Source organism: Coregonus lavaretus (assembly GCF_964263955.1).
Source record: "Coregonus lavaretus genome assembly, chromosome: 30".
In the NCBI taxonomy this organism is placed as follows: domain Eukaryota; kingdom Metazoa; phylum Chordata; class Actinopteri; order Salmoniformes; family Salmonidae; genus Coregonus; species Coregonus lavaretus.
In genome coordinates, this window is record NC_140017.1 from 3010466 (window position 1) to 3035996 (window position 25531).

General features: G+C 41.8%; 1 protein-coding gene across 1 annotated transcript in view; it reads left to right on the plus strand.

The window, feature by feature from the left end:
* Positions 1–305: 305 nt before the first annotated feature.
* The window catches only part of LOC311106278 (segment polarity protein dishevelled homolog DVL-3-like), a 70622-nt gene continuing 45396 nt past the window's right edge, over positions 306–25531 (plus strand). The window contains exon 1 of the mRNA XM_084148564.1: positions 306–797. Coding sequence (XP_084004690.1) covers positions 637–797 — 161 coding nt within the window. The 5' untranslated portion in view covers positions 306–636. The remainder of the gene's footprint in view (positions 798–25531) is intronic.

The following is a 25531-nucleotide window of genomic DNA, read 5'->3' on the forward strand; positions in this document are numbered from 1 at the left end:
CATCGCTATCGGAAAGGGCCCTGGTCTATCTGATGAGAGGGATGCCAACCTAACCTTGACACCAAACACATTGCACATGATCTAACAACAGACCGACAAATGCCATTACTTGTAGGCTAATACGTTTTTCCTTATAGCCTACATGATACAAATCTATCCGTATTTTCCTAAATCTTCAAGAGTTCAAATCAAATTGTATTTCTCAAATTTCTTGTTCATTTCCTTCCCAGTCCTCTAGAGGGAGTTTCATTGGAATGTCGATAGGAGGGCTATTCTCCCACATCGGCGGACAGCTGTTACAACGAGCAGGGAAAACGGTGTCCACCGATATAGAGGCAATCCGAGGCTCATAACAGGCGCAAATTAACCCAATTCCCTTCTTTTGGGATGAGAGACTGCAACGAACAAAAATAATACCAAATTCTAACTGTAGATTTGTCTTAAAACGTATTTTATTTGGACACATCAGTCCGCAGTTGGCGTCGTGCAGGGTCCGCCTCAAGCGCAGCGGAGCGAAGAGTTGACAACAGCCAGGATACAGGCAAGAGGAGACACTGTGGAATACCCAGCGCCAGGGAGCCAGAGAGCGGACCCGGGGCTGGATGTAACCGGACTTACCCTCCCCAGCGGTTCGCCATGGGGGAGACCAAAATTATCTATCATTTGGACGACCAGGAAACTCCGTACCTGGTCAAGTTGCCCATCGCTGCGGAAAGGGTTACTCTTGCCGACTTCAAAAATGTCCTCAATAAACCCAACTATACATTTTTCTTCAAATCTATGGACGATGATTTCGGGTAAGACCATTGTGCAAAATGGGCCAAGTAACTTATTTTGCTGCTCTTCCATATAAATATGGGGCGTAGAAGTGGTGTATTTATCTTTCATGTTATTGATACAGTTGCGTAGACACTGGGATTTTATATTCCCGGACTGATTCTCTGCGCCCTGCCTTTCCTGTCAATGTCACTTGATAGCCTAGGACTTTCAGGGCACCTTTACGCATTGCTCAAATACAGTAAATAGCTTTCCCACCAGTGTTTTGAAAAGGCTACAAATATGTTATCCGATCTGATCAAATGGGATAGATTGTAGTTTATTTGATATATCAAGAGCGTCCATTTTGGAAATGGAGGACTCAGGTTATTGGCAGCACTGAGGAGAAGGGGTGGGGGGCAGTTGTGCGGTTGGAAGTCAGATATTTTCAGGAGGGACCGAGTTGTTCCAAACGGGTGCTTTTCTGTTTATGCCACATAGGAGGTGTTGATGGTTTCCAAGGCTTTACGAATTTTCACTTTGTGGCTGTGATATCTAGTGGAAATCCTAGTTCTCCCCGTACTCTGATTTACTGAGGGTATTGTCTGTGTCTGAGCTGGCAGATTTTACTGTTCCGTGTTCTGTAGAGACTGATTTAACAGTAGTCAAATAAAATGCTTGGCAGAGGATGAACATGATATTGTCCATTCCCACGGCCTTAGTTTTTCTTGAAAATGGAGGCTAGAAGGGGACCATGGAGAAGGTTGACGTGCCAGGCTCTTTTGTGATCAACAGAAAATGAGGTTTAATCTCCTTGCCCTAACAAATTCAACCATCATTATAGTGTGTGTGAGAGAGAGCTTGAATGTGTTGGAGAGAGATAAAATACATTTTGTGATCTGTGCTGATGGCTACTTTGTAGCTTCTAGAATGTTGGACTTGGAAACATTGTGGATAGGGATTGGGATTACCCTAGTCATGGTTGACACCAAGACACACACACACACACAGGCTAGACAAAGTGTGGCCAGCAAGTGGTATGGTTTCATCCTTCTTCTGCCCAGCAGTGTACAGTGCATTCGGAAAGTATTAGACCTCTTGACTTTTTCCACATTTTGTTACGTTACAGCCTTATTCTAAAATGGATTAAATAAATAAAATCCTCATCAATCTACACACAATACCCCATAATGACAAAGCGAAAACAGATTTTTTGACTTTTTGGAAGTGTATTAACAATTTAAAACAGAAATACCATATTTACATAAGTACTCAGACCCTTTGCTATGAGACTCGAAATTGAGCTCAGGTGCATCCTGTTTCCATTGATTATCATTGAGCTGTTTCTACAGCTTGATTTGATTCCACCTGTGGTAAATTCAATTGATTGGACATGATTTGAAAAGGCACACACCTGTCTATATAATGTCCCACAGTTGACAGTGCATGTCAGAGCATAAACCAAGCCATGAGGTCGAAGGAATTGTCCGTAGAGCTCTGAGACCAGATTGTGTTGAGGCACGGATCTGGGGAAGGGTACCAAAAAATGTCTGCAGCATTGAAGGTCCCCAAGAACACAGTGGCCTCCATCATTCTTAAATGGAAGAAGTTTGGAACCACCAAGACTCTTCCTAGAGCTGGCCTCCCTGCCAAACTGAGCAATAGGGGGAGAAGGGCCTTGGTCAGGGAGGTGACCAAGAACCCGATGGTCACTCTGACAGAGCTCCAGAGTTCCTCTGTGGAGATAGGAGAACCTTCCAGAAGGACAACCATCTCTGCAGCACTCCACCAATCAGGCCTGTATGGTAGAGTGGCCAGACGGAAGCCAGTCCTCAGTAAAAGGCACATGACAGCCCGCTTGGAGTTTGCCAAAAGGCACCTAAAGTACTCAGACCATGAGAAACAAGATTGAACTCTTTGGCCTGAATGCCAAGCGTCACGTCTGGAAGAAACCTTGCACCATACCTATGGTGAAGCATGGTGGTGGCAGCATCATGCTGTGGGGATGTTTTTCAGCGGCAGGGACTGGGAGACTAGTCAGGATCAAGGGAAAGATGAACGGAGCAAAGTACAGCGAGATCCTTGATGAAAACCTGCTCCAGAGCGCTCAGGACCTCAGACTGGGGCGAAAGTTCACTTTCCAACAGGACAAGACCGTAAGCACACAGCCAAGACAACACAGGAGTGGCTTTGGGACAAGTCTCTGAATGTGAGTGGCCCAGCCAGAGGCCGGACTCGAGTGGCCCAGCCAGAGTCCGGTCTCTGGAGAGACCTGAAAATAGCTGTGCAACGACGCTCCCCATCCAACCTGATAGAGCTTGAGAAAAATCTGCAGAGAAGAATGGGAGAAACTCCCCAAATATAGGTGTGCCAAGCTTGTAGCGTCATACCCAAGAAGACTCGAGGCTATAATCACTGCCAAAGGTGCTTCAACAAAGTACTGAGTAAAGAGTCTGAATACTACAGTATGCAATGTAAATGTAATGAAATAAGGCTTCACACAGATGTGAATACAATATTGACTTAAATGGTATACAGTAATACACCTTTCAAACCAATACGTTTTCCCGCCAACTTTAGCATCCCGCCAACTTTTTTCCACCTTTACTTTATATCTCAAAGGCGTTGCTGGTATCAAAGCCTAAACTTTTATTTCCACAAACTGACCTAGTCACGATTGCGGTGAAGTTCTGCCTAAGGCTTATTATGAAATGTAGCCGTAATGCTAAGGCAGCATTGGCACACACTACGCTCTTAAAGGTGCTACAGATAGGATTATTTTGGAATTTATGCATTGTAATTTCAGAAAATGTCCATAATATATCTGCAGTAATAGTGGAATGATAGTGTTTCACAGTATTACTTACCCGCCAGTGTTGTGATTGACTGTGATATTCGCCTATTGATTTCTTCCGCTGGAGCAGCATCTGTTGTCAAAATGGGAAAGCTGTTTTGACTTTGTGGCAGTGTTATCTAGTGGCAGTTCTAAACTTCACCCTCTTCGCTTAGCCCACCACATGCACTGTTTTCTTAACCACAGCTGGATGGATCCATAAAGAATTATTGTGGGAATAAATATCACTGAATGAAGAAAATATTGGAATACATTTTGCTATTGCATTGGAAGGCATCAAATTGTTGCTTACTGAAACGCCTAAAGTCATCTAATTGTTAGAATACATTTGAAGCATTAGCCTAGCCTACCCGCGTGTGGTTAACTATTACTGCTTTGAGACAAGCGTGGGGACTCTTGATAAATCAATCAATGTCAGATTTTTATTTTCACTGAATCTCCGTTTGGATATTGATTAGGCTATAGAAATGTTAGCTAAGTGGAGGTGAAGCTGCTCATGATCATCTTGTCTAGATGGCTAATTTATTAGCACATTTTGTTAGCATGTTGTGTAGTTTAACATGGATTATTTTGCTCTTCACTCACAGTCTCTTAGTAACCCAGGCCTACTCGACCAAAAGCCTGTGACTTGTCTTAATCCATCAATGTGATTTTGTTTCACTGAATTTCAGTCTGTAGGGTATATTTGCTTAATTCTCTGGCTGGGCAAATAAGTGGAGGTGGTATAGCTCATCTATTTGTTTGCTCATCTATCACTGATCAGGAACATTTAGCATGCAATAATGTAGCCTAAATCAAGTGTTCATCTATCACTGATCAGGAACATTTAGCATGCAATAATGTAGCCTAAATCAAGTGTTCATCTATCACTGATCAGGAACATTTAGCATGCAATAATGTAGCCTAAATCAAGTGTTCATCTATCACTGATCAGGAACATTTAGCATGCAATAATGTAGCCTAAATCAAGTGTTCATCTATCACTGATCAGGAACATTTAGCATGCAATAATGTAGCCTAAATCAAGTGTTCATCTATCACTGATCAGGAACATTTAGCATGCAATAATGTAGCCTAAATCAAGTGTAGGCCTATTATTTTGCTCGATCGCATATAGGCAACTCCAAAAGCCTGTGATGTTGTGAAGTATGAACAAGAGACTGGCATGCTTTTGAAAATATAGATTGCTATTATTTTCTATCGGTGTCATGATGAAGGTGCTCTTAATGTTAGACCCTATGCCTGCTCCCTAACAAAGCAGAGTGAGGGTAGGAAAGAGATGAAACATGGATTTAAAAAAGCATGGGCTTGCCTTGGGCTCTGTTTCAAAAGATCGCTTTTTATATTCTTAGCTTACTGTAGAATCTATGCGTGTTGACTGTGATCAGGGTAGCCTAAGTGTGTCTTGTCTGTTTAATGAACAAAATAACTATTGATTTCATGTGCATGGCACAGCCATGTAGCCTACAGGCTGCACAGATCAGTAATATAATTAAACTCTAAATAGGCCATTCTGTTCTTTTGAAATTACATTTTATTAGTCTTATAATGTTTCTTAGGACCTGCCTAAAACAAATTATTAATGGATTTCTTTGTGATGGTGTTTTTTTAAAGGATATATTAAAATAGACGTCCACGTTTTGCTGTATGTGATAGGCAGCGCAGTTTTATAGCCTACAGACATATTTAACAGGTGAACGTCAAGACAGTTGATATTTTCCTTTGAAGTATGAATGCTACTATTGTATGTAGCCTACTGTAATTAAAAAAAATTTGAGTAGCCTAGACAATGTTTTACAATTTGCGGGCAGTCCATCATATTTAGGTTGGGGAGAAAGTCAATGCAAAAATGTGTTGAATTCAAATGTTCTGCTGACAGGTCCACAATGTTCTGCTGACAGGTCCACAATGTTTTACTGACAGGTCCACAATGTTCTGCTGACAGGTCCACAATGTTCTGCTGACAGGTCCACAATGTTCTGCTGACAGGTCCACAATGTTCTGCTGACAGGTCCACAATGTTCTGCTGACAGGTCCACGATGTTCTGCTGACAGGTCCACAATGTTCTGCTGACAGGTCCATTGTTTTCTCTTTCAGAAACTGTCACAGTCCTTCCAAATAAAGCATAAATTATTAAATATTGTATTTTTTTTATTCTGCCAACACAGTAAATAGACCGGTAGCTTATGTAAAATATTTCACAGTATGTATAGGCCTCAGTATTGCTATGCGATAGGAGCGCGACATCATAAGCCTATTGCTCTTTTTTTACAAACTGCCGTGGCCTAATTCTAACAGTGACAAATTATACTGCAAATAAAGGACATTACTAACCAGCTTTCCATCCAACCTTTTTATGCGAGTAAAGTACATGTCGGATAAAACATTTCACAACAGGCCTGATGGAAACGACACATTTGTCGGTAAACCTTCCAAATCTCGACACAACAAAAGGTACAGTGGGGAAAAAAAGTATTTAGTCAGCCACCAATTGTGCAAGTTCTCCCACTTAAAAAGATGAGAGAGGCCTGTAATTTTCATCATAGGTACACGTCAACTATGACAGACAAATTGAGAATATTTTTTCCAGAAAATCACATTGTAGGATTTTGAATGAATTTATTTGCAAATTATGTTGGAAAATAAGTATTTGGTCACCTACAAACAAGCAAGATTTCTGGCTCTCACAGACCTGTAACTTCTTCTTTAAGAGGCTCCTCTGTCCTCCACTCGTTACCTGTATTAATGGCACCTGTTTGAACTTGTTATCAGTATAAAAGACACCTGTCCACAACACACAAGGACACCAGAAACAAAATTGTAGACCTGCACCAGGCTGGGAAGACTGAATCTGCAATAGGTAAGCAGCTTGGTTTGAAGAAATCAACTGTGGGAGCAATTATTAGGAAATGGAAGACATACAAGACCACTGATAATCTCCCTCAATCTGGGGCTCCATGCAAGATCTCACCCCGTGGGGTCAAAATGATCACAAGAACGGTGAGCAAAAATCCCAGAACCACACGGGGGGACCTAGTGAATGACCTGCAGAGAGCTGGGACCAAAGTAACAAAGCCTACCATCAGTAACACACTACGCAGCCAGGGACTCAAATCCTGCAGTGCCAGACGTGTCCCCCTCCTTAAGCCAGTACATGTCCAGGCCTGTCTGAAGTTTGCTAGAGTGCATTTGGATGATCCAGAAGAGGATTGGGAGAATGTCATATGGTCAGATGAAACCAAAATATAACTTTTTGGTAAAAACTCAACTCTTCGTGTTTGGAGGACAAAGAATGCTGAGTTGCATCCAAAGAACACCATACCTACTGTGAAGCATGGGGGTGGAAACATCATGCTTTGGGGCTGTTTTTCTGCAAAGGGACCAGGACGACTGATCCGTGTAAAGGAAAGAATGAATGGTGCCATGTATCGTGAGATTTTGAGTGAAAACCTCCTTCCATCAGCAAGGGCATTGAAGATGAAACGTGGCTGGGTCTTTCAGCATGACAATGATCCCAAACACACCGTCCGGGCAACGAAGGAGTGGCTTCGTAAGAAGCATTTCAAGGTCCTGGAGTGGCCTAGCCAGTCTCCAGATCTCAACCCCATAGAAAATCTTTGGAGGGAGTTGAAAGTCCGTGTTGCCCAGCGACAGCCCCAAAACATCACTGCTCTAGAGGAGATCTGCATGGAGGAATGGTCCAAAATACCAGCAACAGTGTGTGAAAACCTTGTGAAGACTTACAGAAAACGTTTGACCTGTGTCATTGCCAACAAAGGGTATATAACAAAGTATTGAGAAACTTTTGTTATTGACCAAATACTTATTTTCCACCATAATTTGCAAATAAATTCATTAAAAATCCTACAATGTGATTTTCTGGATTTTTTTCCCTCATTTTGTCTGTCATAGTTGACGTGTACCTATGATGAAAATTACAGGCCTCTCTCATCTTTTTAAGTGGGAGAACTTGCACAATTGGTGGCTGACTAAATACTTTTTTCCCCCACTGTACCTCAAAATTACTAGAAAACTCAACACAGTTTAGTTAAACGTGCAGTGGTGGAAAAAGTAACCAATCTTCAAATTTGAGTAAAAGTTAAGATAGCTTAATAGAAAATGACTCAAGTAAAAGTGAAAGTCAACCAGTAAAATTCTACTTGAGTAAAAGTCTAAAAGTATTTGATTTTAAATATGCTTAAGTATCAAAAGTAAAAGTATAAATAATTAAAAATTCCTTCATATTAAGCAAACCAGACAGCACCATTTTCTTGTTTTGTTTTTTAATGCCAGGGGCACACTCTAACACTGAAACAATTTTCCTGTCCTGCTAAGCATTCAAAATGTAAAGAGTACTTTTGGGTGTCAGGGAAAATGTATAGAGTAAAAAGTACATTATTTTCTTTAGGAATGTAGTGAAGTAAAAGTAATCAAAGTTATAAATAGTAAAGTAAAGTACAGATACCCCAAAAAACTAGTACTTTAAAGTATTTATACTTAACACGTTTACAGTGGTGTAAAGTACTTATTTCTAGATTATGAAAACATAACCATGCATACAAACCGGAAAACAGGATAAAAAATATGGATACACAGAGCTTTTCACTGGACTTCTTCTAACGGTCACGAGCCAACATACAAAGAAGAGAGGCATGCATGCGCCTGCAGCAGTAACACTCCAAATGCCTCTCCCTAGTGGTAGCGCTAAGTATACAGTGCATTTGGAAAGTATTCAGACCCCTTGACCTTTTCCACATTTTGTTACGTTACAGCCTTATTCTAAAATTGATTAAATACACTTTTTTCCATATCAATCTACACACAATACCCCATAATGATGAAGAGAAAACAGGTTATTAGAAAAAAATAAAAATACCTTATTTACATAAGTGTTCAGACCCTTTGCTATGAGACTCGAAATTGAGCTCAGGTGCATCCTGTTTCCATTGATCATCCTTGAGATGTTTCTACAACTTCATTAGAGTCAGCCTGTGCTAAATTCTAATGATTGGACATGATTTGAAAAGGCTCACACTTTTCTATATAAGGTCCCACAGTTCACAGTGCATGTCAGAGATAAAACCAAGCCATGAGGTTGAAGGAATTGTCCATAGAGCTCTGAGACAGGATTTGGTCAAGGCACAGATCTGGGGAAGGGTACCAAACAATTTCTGCAGCATTGAAGGTCCCCAAGATCACAGTGGCCTCCATCATTCTTAAATGGAAGAAGTTTGGAACCACCAAGACTCTTCCTAGAGCTGGCCGCCCGGCCAAACTGAGCAATCGGGGAGGTGACCAAGAACCCGATGGTCACGCTGACAGAGCTCTAGAGTTAATCTATGATGGGAGAACCTTCCAGAAGGACAACCATCTCTGCAGCACTCCACCAATCAGGCCTTTATGGTAGAGTGGCCAGACGGAAGCCACTCCTCAGTAAAAGGCACATGACAGCCTGCTTGGAGTTTGCCAAAAGGCACCTAAAGGACTCTCAGACAATGAGAAACAAGATTCTCTGGTCTGATGAAACCAATATTGAACTCTTTGGCCTGATTGCCAAGCGTCACGTCTGGAGGAAACCTGGCACCATCCCTACTGTGAAGCATGGTGGTGGCAGCATCATGCTCTTGGGATGTTTTTCAGTGGCAGGGACTGGGAGACTAGTCAGGATCGAGGGAAAGATGAACGGAGCAAAGTACAGAGAGATCCTTGATGACTTGAACCCAATCAAACATCTCTGGAGAGACCTGAAAATAGCTGTGCAGCAACACTCCCCATCCAACCTGACAGAGCTTGAGAGGATCTGCAGAAAAGAATGGGAGGATTTCCCCAAATAAAGGTGTGCCAAGCTTGTAGCGTCATACCCAAGGAGTCTCGAGGCTGTAATCGCTGACAAAGGTGCTTCAACAAAGTACTGAGTTTTAAAGGGTCTGAATACTTACACTACCAGTCAAACGTTTGGACACCCCTACTCATTCAAGTGTTTTTCTTAATTTTTACTACATTGTAGAAGAATAGTGAAGACATCAAAACTATGAAATAACACATGGAATCATGTAGTAACCAAAAAAGTGTTAAACAAATCAAAATATATGTTATATTTGAGATTCTTCAAATAGCCACCCTTTGCCTTGATGACAGCTTTGCACACTCTTGGCATTCTCTGAACCAGCTTCATGAGGTAGTCACCTGGAATGCATTTCAATTAACAGGTGTGCCTTGTTAAAAGTTAATTTGTGGAATTTCTTTCCTTCTTAATGCGTTTGAGCCAATCAGTTGTGTTGTGACAAGGTAGGGGTGGTATACAGAACATAGCCCTATTTGGTAAAAGACCAAGTCCATATTATGGCAAGAACAGCTCAAATAAGCAAAGAGAAACTACAGTCCATCATTACTGTAAGACCTGAAGGTCAGTAAATCCGGAAAATGTGAAGAACTTTGTGAAAGTGCAGTCGCAAAAACCATCAAGCGCTATGATGAAACTGGCTCTCATGAGGACCGCCACAAGAAAGGAAAGACCCAGAGTTACCTCTGCTGCAGAGGATAAGTTCATTAGAGTTATCTGCACCTCAGATTGTAGCCCAAATAAATGCTTCACAGACTTCAAGGAACAGACACATCTCAACATCAACTGTTCAGAGGAGACCGCGTGAATCAGGCCTTCATGGTCAAATTGCTGCAAAGAAACCACTACTAAAGGACACGAATAATAAGAAGAGACTTGCTTGGGCCAAGAAACACGAGCAATGGACATTAGACTGGTGGAAATCTGTCCTTTGGTCTGGAGTCCAAATTTGAGATTTTTGGTTCCAACCGCCATATCGTTGTGAGACGCAGAGTAGGTGAACGGATTTTCTCCACATGGGTGGTTCCAACTGTGAAGCATGGAGGAGGAGGTTTGATGGTGTGGAGGTGGCTTGCTGGTGACACTGTCAGTGATCTATTTAGAATATAAAATATTCTTCAATGATTCCATATGTGTTATTTCATAGTTTTGATGTCTTCCCTAATATTCTACAATGTAGAAAATAGTAAAAATAAAGAAAATCCTTGAATGAGTAGGTGTGTCCAAACTTTTGACTGGTACTGTATGTAAATGTAATATTTCAGTTTTTTATTTTTTATAATTTTGCTTTGTCATTATGGGGTATTGTGTGTAGATTTATGAGGGGGAAAAAACAATTTAATCAATTTTGGAATAATGCTGTAACGTAACAAAATGTGGAAAAAGTCAAGTGGTCTGAATACTTTTCGAATGCACTGTACATGTATATCAATGCAACACCATGGAGGAATACAATAGTAATGAAGTGGATGGCTCAGAAATAAGAAATACATATTTTTAATGCACTTGAATTATTATACTCAGGTAAAAAGTAACCTTTTTACAGCATGTGGAAACATTGCTACTGGAACATGTTCACACACCCTTTTTACATGTGAGGAGAATAACAGTATTTCACCCCAACATGTGAACTTGCAATTTCACATGTGTGTCACGATCGTCTAACAGAGATGAGGACCAAGGCGCAGCGTTGCAGGCAAACATACTCTTTAATAGAGACACGATCAAAACCAACAAAACGTGACAGTTCACGGTCTAACACAACAGACTAGAAACAAGATCCCACCAACTCTGTGGGGAAACAGGCTGCTAAAGTATGGTTCTCAATCAGAGACAACAAGCAACAGCTGAATCACGTTGCCTCTGATTGAGAACCACACTGGCCAACATAGAACAACAATACTAGAATGAGAAACCTAGAACAAAACACATAGACTTTACACACCCTGGCTCAACATATTAGAGTCCCCAGAGCCAGGGCGTGACAATGTGAAAGTTAGATTTTCACATATGAATGTTTCTCACATGTAAAACTGCAAATTTGATTTTCACATGTCAATGTTTTTCACATGTGAACTTGCGATTTCACATGTGAAACTACAATTCACTTGTGAGGTGAAAACAACATGTTATTCTCCTCACATGAGAAAAGGTGGTGTGAACGTGTGAACTCTATTTAATACATATGACAATAGGCAGATGCTGCTTCTGCTGCAGACCTGTGCTGATAGGCAGAATTATTGTGCTATTCCTCCTTTCCTTGAAGTAATCACTGATCACTGACTGGACGGATTGGTGGAAGCTATGAAAGGATATCCTTGCTCTCACCTATCCAATCGTGTTAGATCAGTGGTTACTTTAAGGAAGGGAGGAGGACTGAAGGATGCATTGGAGGATGTTATGTAAACAGAAGCCTGGTGTGGACCACCAGATCCTCACCCTACCGCTCCAGACCCCCAACCGGGTACGTCTGTTTCTATAGTAGTGGATACTGTTTGTTTGTGTGTGTGGTGTGTGTAGCGGAGCAGAGTGGTCAGTCTGGCACTAACTGATCTGAGGTGGAATTGGAAAGCTCTTTCTCTCTCTCTCTCTCTCTCTCTCTCTCTCTCTCTCTCTCTCTCTCTCTCTCTCTCTCTCTCTCTCTCTCTCTCTCTCTCTCTCTCTCTCTCAGGAAGCTGACCTACTTTCCTCCCTTCTTCCTGTTTTATTTTCCTGTCTTCCCCTCTTTCTTCTTGGTCTACTTGAGACTATTTGCATATTAGATGTGTGCGCATGTACTGGGGAATATGTTAGCTCTCTTTGTCTGTGTGTGTCTGGTCTCTGTGGATATTTAATCGGTCTCTCGGTCCTATTTGTGTTGTTTATTCCTGGGAAGAAAACAGGATGCCGACTCTGAACCTCTGAGATTATTACCCTCCCTTCCTTTCACCTCCATCCCTTCCCCCCTGCTCTCTTTCCCATCCCTCATGTCTCTCTCTTTCATCCTCCCTCTTTTTCCTAGCTCTTCCCTCCTCCCTCTCTCCATCCGTGTGTGTCCAGAGCAGAATCCCTCTTATTTGTCTGTAGTAAATCTAATCAGGGAGGTCTATGAAGATGCAGGGCCTCGTTTATTAGAGCTTCACTGCTTTGCCACATCAATGGAGCAGTCTGCACCTGCAGGGCTGGATAGATTAACCAGTCAAACAACCCATATCACGCTGTCCTGTGTGGCTCAGTTGGTAGAGCATGGCGCTTGCAACGCCAGGATCGTATGTTCGATTCCTGCCGGGGCCACCCAATACCAAAATGTATGCATGCGCTACTGTAGGTCACTTTGGGAAACAGCTACTAAATGGTATATATTATTATTATTACAGTTTTTCTGAATTGCTAAAACACTAAACCCCATTCTCTGAACCAAATGCTCAGTGGTCTAAACCCATTTGTCGAATCAATCGCTCTTTTTGCAAAACTCTAAACACATTCTCACTCACTAAAACACATTTCGCACTGTGATGCACTTGTGTTACAAAATGGTAAACACAGGCGGCAAAAGTTGAACACAACTACAACACAGTTGTCATCGTTTACACACAACCACTCCAAACTGTTGACACTTGTTTCTAATGATGTGATCAAACCAGTTGTACAGAATATATATATATATATTTTTTTTTATTTAACCTTTATTTAACTAGGCAAGTCAGTTAAGAACAAATTCTTATTTACAATGACGGCCTACACCGGCCAAACCCGGACGACGCTGGGCCAATTATGCGCCGCCCTATGGGACTCCCAATCACGGCCGGTTGTGATACAGCCTGGAATCGAACCAGGGGGTCTGTAGTGACGCCTCAAGCACTGAGATGCAGTGCCTTAGACCGCTGCGCCACTCGGGAGCCCATTATAAGCCAGTTCAGAGTGCACAGGTGCATTGAATGTTGATACCAACAATGGATGGAAACAATCTGAGAGGCAGAGGAAGAGTACGTGTAAGAGGTGGTGGACGAGGAGGAAGAGTACGAGGACGAGGAAGAGCAAGACCAAGAACAGTAATTTCAGAAGAAATTTGAGCAACTGTGATAGACCATGTTGTTGTTCATGGAATGACAATGAGGGAAGCAGGACAAAGAGTACAACCCAATTTGAGCAGATTCTCTGTGGCCACCATAATCAGGACATTCAGAGAAGAGAACAGGTCATTGTTTCTTTTTATTTTGGTAATTGAAAGTTTACTGTATACATTTGATTCATTACATCACTTTGTCAATACAATTCTTACCATACAATATTTTACATGTAGAAGTAATGTCCATTACTATTTTTACTGTATGTATACGTTTGTAAGGGCATTTTCCCTTTTTGTAGAATTGCAAGACTACCACATGAGGGTGGAAGGCCTGCTATGTTCTCCCAACAGCAAGAGGCTCTCATTTTTGATATGGTCCTTCAAAACAATGCCATCCGACTGCGTGAAATACAGCAAAGAGTTGTTGAACACAATGTAAACTTTGAAGGAATCAACAGTGCCAGCCTTTCTACCATTGACCATGTCCTCCAGCGCAACAGGGTATGCATGAAGTAAGTGTACATATTACCATTTGAGCACAACTCAGAAAGGGTCAAAGATCTATGATTTCAGTATGTGCAAGTAAGTGTACACTCAGACACTTTCAGCGCTGATGCTTACAGTACAATGCTATGCTACTAGCCTACTGGTACTGTAAACTGCACTATATTGTAGTGTATGTAAATCAGGAGTGCATACAAATGCACTATTGCAGAAGTATGTCTTTCTGTATCACTTACTAAACTACTTATTTATCTATTTTTATATATAGAGAGTGTTTGAATTGGATTCCATGGAAAGGCCCTATGAATACATTTTTGTAGATGAAGCAGGGTTCAATCTGGCGAAGAGGAGAAGGAAAGGCAGGAACATAATTGGCCAACGTGCCATTGTGGAAGTCCCTGGCCAGCGTGGTGGCAATGTCACCCTTTGTGCAGCCATAAGTAATCATGGGGTTCTCCACCGTCATGCAACCCTGGGGCCATATAACACTGAACATCTTCTTACATTTCTGGGTGGTCTTCGGGATGTTTTGTTTGAGCGTGAGCAGCAGGATCATCAGCAGGCCGTGCATCCTGTCTATGTCGTGGTTTGGGACAATGTCAGCTTTCACCGTGGTGTCCGGATACGCGAGTGGTTCAACATCAACCAGTGATTCATAAATGTTTGCCTTCCACCATACAGCCCTTTCTTCAACCCAATAGAATAGTTTTTCTCTGCGTGGCGGTGGAAGGTCTATGACCGAAAAACCCATATACCAGGAAAAATCTCTTACAGGCAATGGAATTGGCCTGTGGTGACATAGGTGTGGAGTGTTGTCTAGGCTGGATCCGGCACACCAGAGGGTTTTTCCCCCGTTGCCTGGCAAGGGACAACGTTGCCTGTGATGTGGACGAAGTCCTCTGGCCGGAACCAGCACAAAGACGTGATGCTGAGGCAGAATGAATCTCTCATTGACTTTGATTTCGCAGTTGCACAACATTTTTGAGTGTACTGTAATGTGCTTTCATTTAGAGTTTTCTTTGGCTTTTGCAGTTGGACTACTGTATTTTTATGTAAGTGCTGAATATACAGACATTCAATACTGTATTACTTGCAGTACTTACAGTATACAATATATTCACTGTACTAAGTTGTGATTACTATAGTTTTTGTTTTAATTGCAAAATGCGTTTACTATATACAATTTAAAAAAGAATCTGTAACTACATGCCCTGGACGCTGTGTTCTCCATTTTTTTATGTAGTGTCTAATGAACGCTCTGTAGTGTTTATATATTGACTGACTGTGTGTATGATCTGAAAGCATTGTTTGATTTTGAGCACAGATTAAATGGTTTTGAGGCAATTGTTTGATTTTGCCAGAAGAGTCAGGGGTTTTGTGAATGTAGTTTGAAGATTTGGTTTTGTGTTTAAAGTTTTGAGAAAATGGGTGAAGGTTTCAAGAAATGTGTCTTAGCAATCGAGAAAAACGTTATTATTATTATTATTATTATTATTATTTTGTTATAACCAACTCACAGCACAGGCCATTATGGTACACATGGGTGATAGCTATTAGCTGGTGGCCTAAAATAATAAGTCTGACAACTTTTTCCTTCGTAAAACTGCTTGATTCGGTATGTGTGACTGGGAGCGTGTATCTATGCAGATGTATTGCCTGAGTTCTATTTGTTGTCGTTTGGTGTTGTGACAGGTCCGTGTGACCTGACCAGGAAAAACTCTTGGCTCCATTTATATAGACTATAGAACCCAACTATGGATCAATACTTTTTTTCTGGTCATGTCACTTGGTGAGGAATCAGGGAAGAGAGGGCATAGAGGACATGGATAGATGATGAGGGAGGTAGAGATGGAGGGTTTCAGGGACAAACGAAGAGGGGCAAAGGGATTGAAAGAAGGGTAGTTGGGATGAGAGGAAAAGTGTGGACAGAACAGAAGATGTCTGGACAATTTGTGTGAGACAGACGTGCGATGAGAAAGGTTGAGGTTATCCATACTAGCATACTACTTAGAATGCATGCCCAATACATTACTTAATTCTAAGTAGTATGTTAGTTTTCATATTGATCACCCATGGGTTGTCAATGTGTCATCCATTGACATCCATTCACAGCATGACCCAGCAGAGTCAAGGTAAAAATGTATTTACAATCATGGAGAGTTTATGTAATATAATCTGTGTTTTGATAGCTATGGCCTGTGCTGCTGCTGGATTAGTGCTCACTCAGTGCTAGAACAATGGTAAATCCTGTGCTGCTGCTGGATTAGTGCTCACTCAGTGCTAGACCAATGGTAAATCCTGTGCTGCTGCTGGATTAGTGCTCACTCAGTGCTAGAACAATGGTAAATATTGTGCTGCTGCTGGATTAGTGCTCACTCAGTGCTAGAACAATGGTAAAGCCTGTGCTGCTGCTGGATTAGTGCTCACTCAGTGCTAGACCAATGGTAAATCCTGTGCTGCTGCTGGATTAGTGCTCACTCAGTGCTAGACCAATGGTAAATCCTGTGCTGCTGCTGGATTAGTGCTCACTCAGTGCTAGAACAATGGTAAAGCCTGTGCTGCTGCTGGATTAGTGCTCACTCAGTGCTAGACCAATGGTAAATCCTGTGCTGCTGCTGGATTAGTGCTCACTCAGTGCTAGACCAATGGTAAATCCTGTGCTGCTGCTGGATTAGTATTCACTCAGTGCTAGAACAATGGTAAATCCTGTGCTGCTGCTGGATTAGTGCTCACTCAGTGCTAGACCAATGGTAAATCCTGTGCTGCTGCTGGATTAGTGCTCACTCAGTGCTAGAACAATGGTAAATATTGTGCTGCCGCTGGATTAGTGCTCACTCAGTGATAGAACAATGGTAAATATTGTGCTGCTGCTGGATTAGTGCTCACTCAGTGCTAGAACAATGGTAAATATTGTGCTGCTGTTGGATTAGTGCTCACTCAGTGCTAGAACAATGGTAAATATTGTGCTGCTGCTGGATTAGTGCTCACTCAGTGCTAGACCAATGGTAAATCCTGTGCTGCTGCTGGATTAGTGCTCACTCAGTGCTAGAACAATGGTAAAGCCTGTGCTGCTGCTGGATTAGTGCTCACTCAGTGCTAGACCAATGGTAAATCCTGTGCTGCTGCTGGATTAGTGCTCACTCAGTGCTAGACCAATGGTAAATCCTGTGCTGCTGCTGGATTAGTGCTCACTCAGTGCTAGAACAATGGTAAAGCCTGTGCTGCTGCTGGATTAGTGCTCACTCAGTGCTAGACCAATGGTAAATCCTGTGCTGCTGCTGGATTAGTGCTCACTCAGTGCTAGACCAATGGTAAATCCTGTGCTGCTGCTGGATTAGTGCTCACTCAGTGCTAGAACAATGGTAAATCCTGTGCTGCTGCTGGATTAGTGCTCACTCAGTGCTAGACCAATGGTAAATCCTGTGCTGCTGCTGGATTAGTGCTCACTCAGTGCTAGAACAATGGTAAATATTGTGCTGCCGCTGGATTAGTGCTCACTCAGTGATAGAACAATGGTAAATATTGTGCTGCTGCTGGATTAGTGCTCACTCAGTGCTAGAACAATGGTAAATATTGTGCTGCTGTTGGATTAGTGCTCACTCAGTGCTAGAACAATGGTAAATATTGTGCTGCTGCTGGATTAGTGCTCACTCAGTGCTAGAACAATGGGAAACCCTGTGCTGCTGCTGGATTAGTGCTCACTCAGTGATAGAACAATGGTAAATCCTGTGCTGCTCCTGGAGTAGTGCTCACTCAGTGCTAGAACAATGGTAAATCCTGTGCTGCTGCTGGATTAGTGCTCACTCAGTGATAGAACAATGGTAAATCCTGTGCTGCTGCTGGATTAGTGCTCACTCAGTGATAGAACAATGGTAAATATTGTGCTGCTGCTGGATTAGTGCTCACTCAGTGCTAGAACAATGGTCAATCCTGTGCTGCTGGATTAGTGCTCACTCAGTGCTAGAACAATGGTAAATATTGTGCTGCCGCTGGATTAGTGCTCACTCAGTGCTAGAACAATGGTAAATATTGTGCTGCTGCTGGATTAGTGCTCACTCAGTGCTAGAACAATGGTAAATATTGTGCTGCTGTTGGATTAGTGCTCACTCAGTGCTAGAACAATGGTAAATATTGTGCTGCTGCTGTATTAGTGCTCACTCAGTGCTAGAACAATGGTAAATCCTGTGCTGCTGCTGGATTAGTGCTCACTCAGTGCTAGAACAATGGTAAATCCTGTGCTGCTGCTGGATTAGTGCTCACTCAGTGCTAGAACAATGGTAAATCCTGTGCTGCTGCTGGATTAGTGCTCACTCAGTGCTAGAACAATGGTAAATCCTGTGCTGCTGCTGGATTAGTGCTCACTCAGTGCTAGAACAATGGTAAATCCTGTGCTGCTGCTGGATTAGTGCTCACTCAGTGCTAGAACAATGGTAAATCCTGTGCTGCTGCTGGATTAGTGCTCACTCAGTGCTAGACCAATGGTAAATCCTGTGCTGCTGCTGGATTAGTGCTCACTCAGTGCTAGAACAATGGTAAATCCTGTGCTGCTGCTGGATTAGTGCTCACTCAGTGCTAGAACAATGGTAAATCCTGTGCTGCTGCTGGATTAGTGCTCACTCAGTGCTAGAACAATGGTAAATCCTGTGCTGCTGGATTAGTGCTCACTCAGTGCTAGAACAATGGTAAATATTGTGCTGCCGCTGGATTAGTGCTCACTCAGTGCTAGAACAATGGTAAATATTGTGCTGCTGCTGGATTAGTGCTCACTCAGTGCTAGAACAATGGTAAATATTGTGCTGCTGTTGGATTAGTGCTCACTCAGTGCTAGAACAATGGTAAATATTGTGCTGCTGCTGGATTAGTGCTCACTCAGTGCTAGAACAATGGTAAATCCTGTGCTGCTGCTGGATTAGTGCTCACTCAGTGCTAGAACAATGGTAAATCCTGTGCTGCTGCTGGATTAGTGCTCACTCAGTGCTAGACCAATGGTAAATCCTGTGCTGCTGCTGGATTAGTGCTCACTCAGTGCTAGAACAATGGTAAAGCCTGTGCTGCTGCTGGATTAGTGCTCACTCAGTGCTAGAACAATGGTAAATCCTGTGCTGCTGTTGGATTAGTGCTCACTCAGTGCTAGAACAATGGTAAATCCTGTGCTGCTGCTGGATTAGTGCTCACTCAGTGCTAGAACAATGGTAAATCCTGTGCTGCTGCTGGATTAGTGCTCACTCAGTGCTAGAACAATGGTAAATCCTGTGCTGCTGCTGGATTAGTGCTCACTCAGTGCTAGAACAATGGTAAATATTGTGCTGCTGGTGCTCCTGACCTCTTTTACAACTACATGGAGGCCCTAAACCTCCCAGCTTGGCAGTGGGTTCAGAGGCCGAGTCGATCACCACCACACTTTGGAGAGTTACAATCCCTCACTGCTGCTGCTGTTAACTTGTAATCCCATGGACACACATATTAACATACACACCGATTTACACGCACACACACGCACACGCACAGTTTGCTGTTCTTATTCTGGAAATAGGAGAAAGGGAGCGAGTGAGTGTCAAAGAAGGTATCATGAGATAGAGGGAAAGAGAGGATAATCTAGACAAACGAGAGAGGGGGAGAATGAGATCACAGCTTGCTCAGGCCCGGGGGTCTCAGAGTAGTGAGTGAAAATATGTGAATGGGGGGATAATCAGTTCTTAAGCATTTCATTTCATTTGCCTGCCCTGCATGACTTAGGTAGCAGTAGCAGTCTGTGTGTGCATCCATGTGCATATCGAAAACCCTGCTGAGGCACTTTGGAGTTAATTAAAACAAAGTTTCATGTCATTCATGTCATTGTCACTTAGTTGCACCATTTTCTACTATGCAAATGTTGTGTTTGAATCATGGTTTTGCGAGAGAGAGATGGCTTAGAGAGTAGAGTTCCTGTCAGATTACTGGTGTGTCTTTGTGTGTGTTTGATACAGTAGAGTTCCTGTCAGATTACTGGTGTGTCTTTGTGTGTGTGATACAGTAGAGTTCCTGTCAGATTACTGGTGTGTCTTTGTGTGTGTTTGATACAGTAGAGTTCCTGTCAGATTACTGGTGTGTCTTTGTGTGTGTGATACAGTAGAGTTCCTGTCAGATTACTGGTGTGTCTTTGTGTGTGTGTGATACAGTAGAGTTCCTGTCAGATTACTGGTGTGTCTTTGTGTGTGTTTGATACAGTAGAGTTCCTGTCAGATTACTGGTGTGTCTGGTGTGATTTATCTCACTCTTACTTATGGTGAAAAGAAAATACAGATGTGCTATCTTAATTTGAACAGTTTCTCACAGCAGGAAAGTAATCCTGCAGCAACAGGAAATGTGAATTTGATTTTAAGTATTATGTGGATAATAATGAATGGACATTTGTGTAGGGGTTAATATATTTTTCGTATTTTTCGTTAGGGCAAATCAAGTCTGACATTTGAAAGTGGAAATTACAAACTACAGAAGCCTTTTTAAACCTTGAATACAGTACAAGTTAGCATTTCCTGCTACGCAGGAAAATTCGATGCAACACAACAGAGTCATCAAATTAAGTTAACAGATCTGTAAAGTATTTTTACACACATCCAAACGTGGCTCAGGAGCAGGACAAAACTAGGTCAGGTAAATAAATAAGGTAAATGTCTACTCACTGTTTGCTTCTCCCTTTCTTAAATGCACGCGCACACACAGACGGACAGACAGACAAACACGCATCACTTCATGTATCCAACAGTGGAAGTGAGAGAGTCCGTGGCTCAACCTCTGTCTGCGGATGTCCATCAGCACCTAGCAGACCTGTGTGTGTTCCTGTGCCTGTGCCTGCTCATGATTGTCTACTCGTGTTTGTACTCATGGGTAAAGTTTGTGTAAAGGATTTCAGTGAAGTGTGGAAAACATTTAAAATGATGTATTAAACCAGCCATATTTCTTTCTATTCTTATTTTCCATATCTTTTATGCTCTTTACCTCTAACAACGCTCTAAACAGCTGTCTGTCTGTCTTTCCCGTTCCTCTTGGTGGTTTCTATGGCAACAGGGTTCACTTGGGGTCAGCACCTTTTCAGGGAGCAGCTGGGGAGGGGCTAGGGGCGTGAGCAACCTTTTGTAGCTGTGTGTTAGTGTTTGAGAGAGACACACTGAGACAAATGTGTGGTATTGTAGAGCCTGGTAGTGTATTGTTGCCGTCTGGCTGTTGTCATTTCATGTATTTATTTGCCCCACACAACCACGTCAACTGAATTTCCCTTTACTACATGTCTTTGTTATTTTGTTATTATACACAATTGTTGGTATTAAAGGTCCAATGCAGACGTTTTTATCTCAATATCAAATCATTTCTGGGTAACAATTAAGTACCTGATGTTTTTCAATTAAAATGCTCAAAAAGAAACAAAAATAGCTTCTTAGCAAAGAGCAATTTCTCATGCAAGAATTTTGCTAGGACTGGCTGGAAGTGATCTGAGTGGGGAGGGGGGAAATGAAAACTAGCTGTTATTGGCAGAGAGGTTTGGAAATATCTTTCTAATTGGTCTATTAACTAATTTACCGTCTGGTGATGTCACCAGGCAGGCCAAAACTCCATCCCATCAAACAGGCTGAAATTTCAGGCGCTCTTTTCAAAAAGCTCTTACACTAAAAGGGCATTATCATAATTTTCACAATTTCACATTACTGTTCCAACCTCATAGTGTGGAAATATTCACTGAGTATACAACACATGACAGACTGACCAGGTGAATCCAGGTGAAAGCTATGATCCCTTATTGATGTCACTTGTTAAATCCACTTCAATCAGTGTAGATTATTTTTAAGCCTTGAAACAATTGAGACATGGATTATGTATGTGTGCCATTCAGAGGCTGACTGGGCAAGACAAAAGATTTTAGTGCCTTTGAACGTGCTATGGTACTAGGTTCCAGGCGCACCAGTTTGAGTGTGTCAAGAACTGCAACGCTGCTGGGTTTTTCACGCTTAAGTTTCCTGTGTACATCAAGAATGGTCCACCACCCAAAGGACATCCAGCCAACTTGACACAACTGTGGGAAGCATTGGAGTCAACATGGGCCAGCATCCCAGTGGAACGCTTTAGACACCTTGTAGAGTCCATGCCCCAACGAATTGAGGCTGTTCTGAGGGCAAAAGGGGGTGCAACTCAATATTAGGAAGGTGTTCCTAATGTTTTGGACACGTTTTAACTGCACTGGTCCTTTAAGAGATGAATTCCTGTGTCTCATCAGCAGGGTCATGTTCATTATGCACAGAACGGAAGAAAACGACTGAAACAGGGAGTTGAATTGTCCAGTAAGAGCAGCTTAATTTTGTTTTCTGTTAATCTTTTTAAAACATCTGCCGTTGTATGCCCTAATGAACATGACCCTGGCCTAGATGGAGGGAGTGGGTTATGTAAAAGCACAATATGTAAAATGTATATACTGTATTAATTGATTTTCAAGAATGACTTGTAATTTGTAAGAATGTAATTGATGCACTTGCTCCATTGTTTACATTTTCGCTGGTGGCCCACTCTGATGGTTGTGATATCGAACCAGGAATCTGTAGTCTGTAGTGACACCTCTAGCACTGAGATTCAGGGCTTTAGACTGCTGTGCCACTTGGGAGCCCACTCGGGAGTACTCAGACCCTTTACTCAGTACTTTGTTGAAGCACCTTTGGCCGCGATTACAGCCTTGAGTCTTCTTGGGTATGACGCTACAAGCTTGGCACACCTGTATTTGGGGAGTTTCTCCCATTCTGCAGATCCACTCAAGCTCTGTCAGGTTGGATGGGGGCAAACTTCCGAACAATCTTTTGAAAGTTATTAGATCAATGCATGAAGGGCAATGGTGTTCTACACTGTTTTTTTTTGTGTCCCACATTTATTTATACAGTTGAAGTCGGAAGTTTACATACGCACAATACATTTAAACTCCGTTTATTTTTTCTTCCCATTTGCAACCAAGCTTTAACTTCCTGACTGATGTCTTGAGATGTTACTTCAATATATCCATATAATTTTCCTTCCTCATAATGCCATCTATTTTGTGAAGTGCACCAGTCCCTCCTGCAGCAAAGCACCCCCACAGCATGATGCTGCCACCCCTGTGCTTCACGGTTGGGATGGTGTTCTTCGTCATGCAAGCATCCCCCTTTTTCCTCATTATGGCCAAACAGTTCTATTTTTGTTTCATCAGACCAGAGGACATTTCTCCAAAAAGTACGATCTTTGTCCCCATGTGCAGTTGCAAACCGTAGTCTGGCTTTTTTATGGCGGTTTTGGAGCAGTGGCTTCTTCCTTGCTGAGCGGCCTTTGAGGTTATGTCGATATAGGACTCGTTTTACTGTGGATATAGATACTTTTGTACCTGTTTCCTCCAGCATCTTCACAAGGTCGTTTGCTGCTGTTCTGGGATTGATTTGCACTTTTTGCACCAAAGTACGTTCATCTCTAGGAGACAGAACGTCTCCTTCCTGAGCGGTATGACGGCTGCGTGGTCCTAAGGTGTTTATACTTGCGTACTATTGTTTGTACAGATGAACGTGGTACCTTCAGGCATTTTGAAATTGCTCCCAAGGATGAACCAGACTTGTGACTTTCCCATGATGTCAAGCAAAGAGGCACTGAGTTTGAAGTACAGCCACAGGTACACCTCCAATTGACTGAAATTATGTCAATTAGCCTATCAGAAGCTTCTAAAGCCATGACAACATTTTCTGGAATTTTCCAAGCTGTTTAAAGGCACAGTCAACTTAGTGTATGTAAACTTCTGACCCACTGGAATTGTGATACAGTGAATTATAAGTGAAATAATCTGTCTGTAAACAATTGTTGGAAAAAGTACTTGTGTCATGCACAAAGTAGATGTCCTAACTGACTTGCCAAAACTATAGTTTGTTAACAAGACATTTGTGGAGTGGTTGAAAAACACGTTTTAATGACTCCAACCTAAGTGTAACTTCCGACTTCAACTGTATATAAAAAAAACTTAACCTCCCAATATTGTTAATCAACCAGGTTGTCACGAAATAATTATAATATAATAGTAGCCTTATGTTGTTTAAAAAAAATAATTAATGCCAATATTGTTTTCTATGCTTGTTTTCACTTCATACTTTGGGATGCACTTGTAGTCAGAAAGGCCCTTTTTTCGTGTAGGCAACAGTAGACGTACACGATTTTCTTCAAAATGCATTTCATATTTCGTGGAGCCTACATTACACATTTTTCTTTCATAATGCACTTTATACAAGGCTATGTCAAATTTTATGAGGGTTGCCAGATTGGAGAGAAAATACAGATGTTTTTTTGTGGTATCGATGATGGTATTTGATTGGGGAATGGGGATACATTTTTATGATGGGAAATTATAATACACACACATACAAACACTTACACACATATATGCACAATCGCTTTGTTTGTACTCACGTTATAACCATGTCACGATCATTACAGGAAGACTCGGACCAAGGCGCAGCGTGATAAGCGTACATTTTATTTACCGTACTGCACACGAAACAAAACAACAAACCAAACGATACGTGAAGTCCTAGGTTATACACACCAAACCAAACGGAACAAGATCCCACAATAAACTAGTGAAAACAGGCTGCCTAAGTATGGTCCCCAATCAGAGACAACGAGCTACAGCTGCCTCTGATTGGGAACCACCCTGGCCAACATAGATCTAAACGATCTAGAACGAAAACACAGAAAATGAAACAGAAACTCCACACCCTGGCTCAACATTTAAGAGTCCCCCGAGCCAGGGCGTGACAAACCAACTGTTGACTTTTGTATGAATTATTTTAAATAAAATATTTGTATTTAGTTTTCATGTATCCATTATCTTTAACTGGTTAAATGTTTGTAGTTTGCATGTTTCAGCAGTGATTAACATGGTTAAATAGTCGTAAATCTCTGATTTAGCATTTGGTATTTTTATACATATTCTGTATTTCCACTGAAGAAAGCATTAACACACTACTGTAACAGTACCTGTTATAAAACAGAAATTTATTCCGTAAATAAATGGTGAGAAATGCTCAGTCTAAAGCCATTCGGCTATGGGTTTCACAGCGCTATAATAATGATACAAGTAATATCACCTTAAAAAGGGTTTATTTACAACCTATGGGGTAACATGTTGAGCAAAGTGGTATAGGAGAGTCTGACATATAACCCCTAACTTGAGTTCAGTCTTCGCCAATGAGAACCAAGAGGGGCACAGCTTCATCCTTCATGACTGGGAAAGGCCTCGATTCTAGGCCGTAGAAAAGCCTACATCCATCTCATTAGATCAGAACAGGATGGATCAACAGTGATTCATATTACTGGTTTGCATCCTAAAAAAAGGATAGTTGTGTTTTGCTGCATAACACAAATGTTTTGTCTACCCATATGATGTGAATCATTGTCAGGTTATTTGATATATAAACTTCAGTAACAAAAGAACACCATGGTTGTAATAACACTTTAAACAGGTAGTTTGTACATGTGTAGAATGTTTTTGTTTTG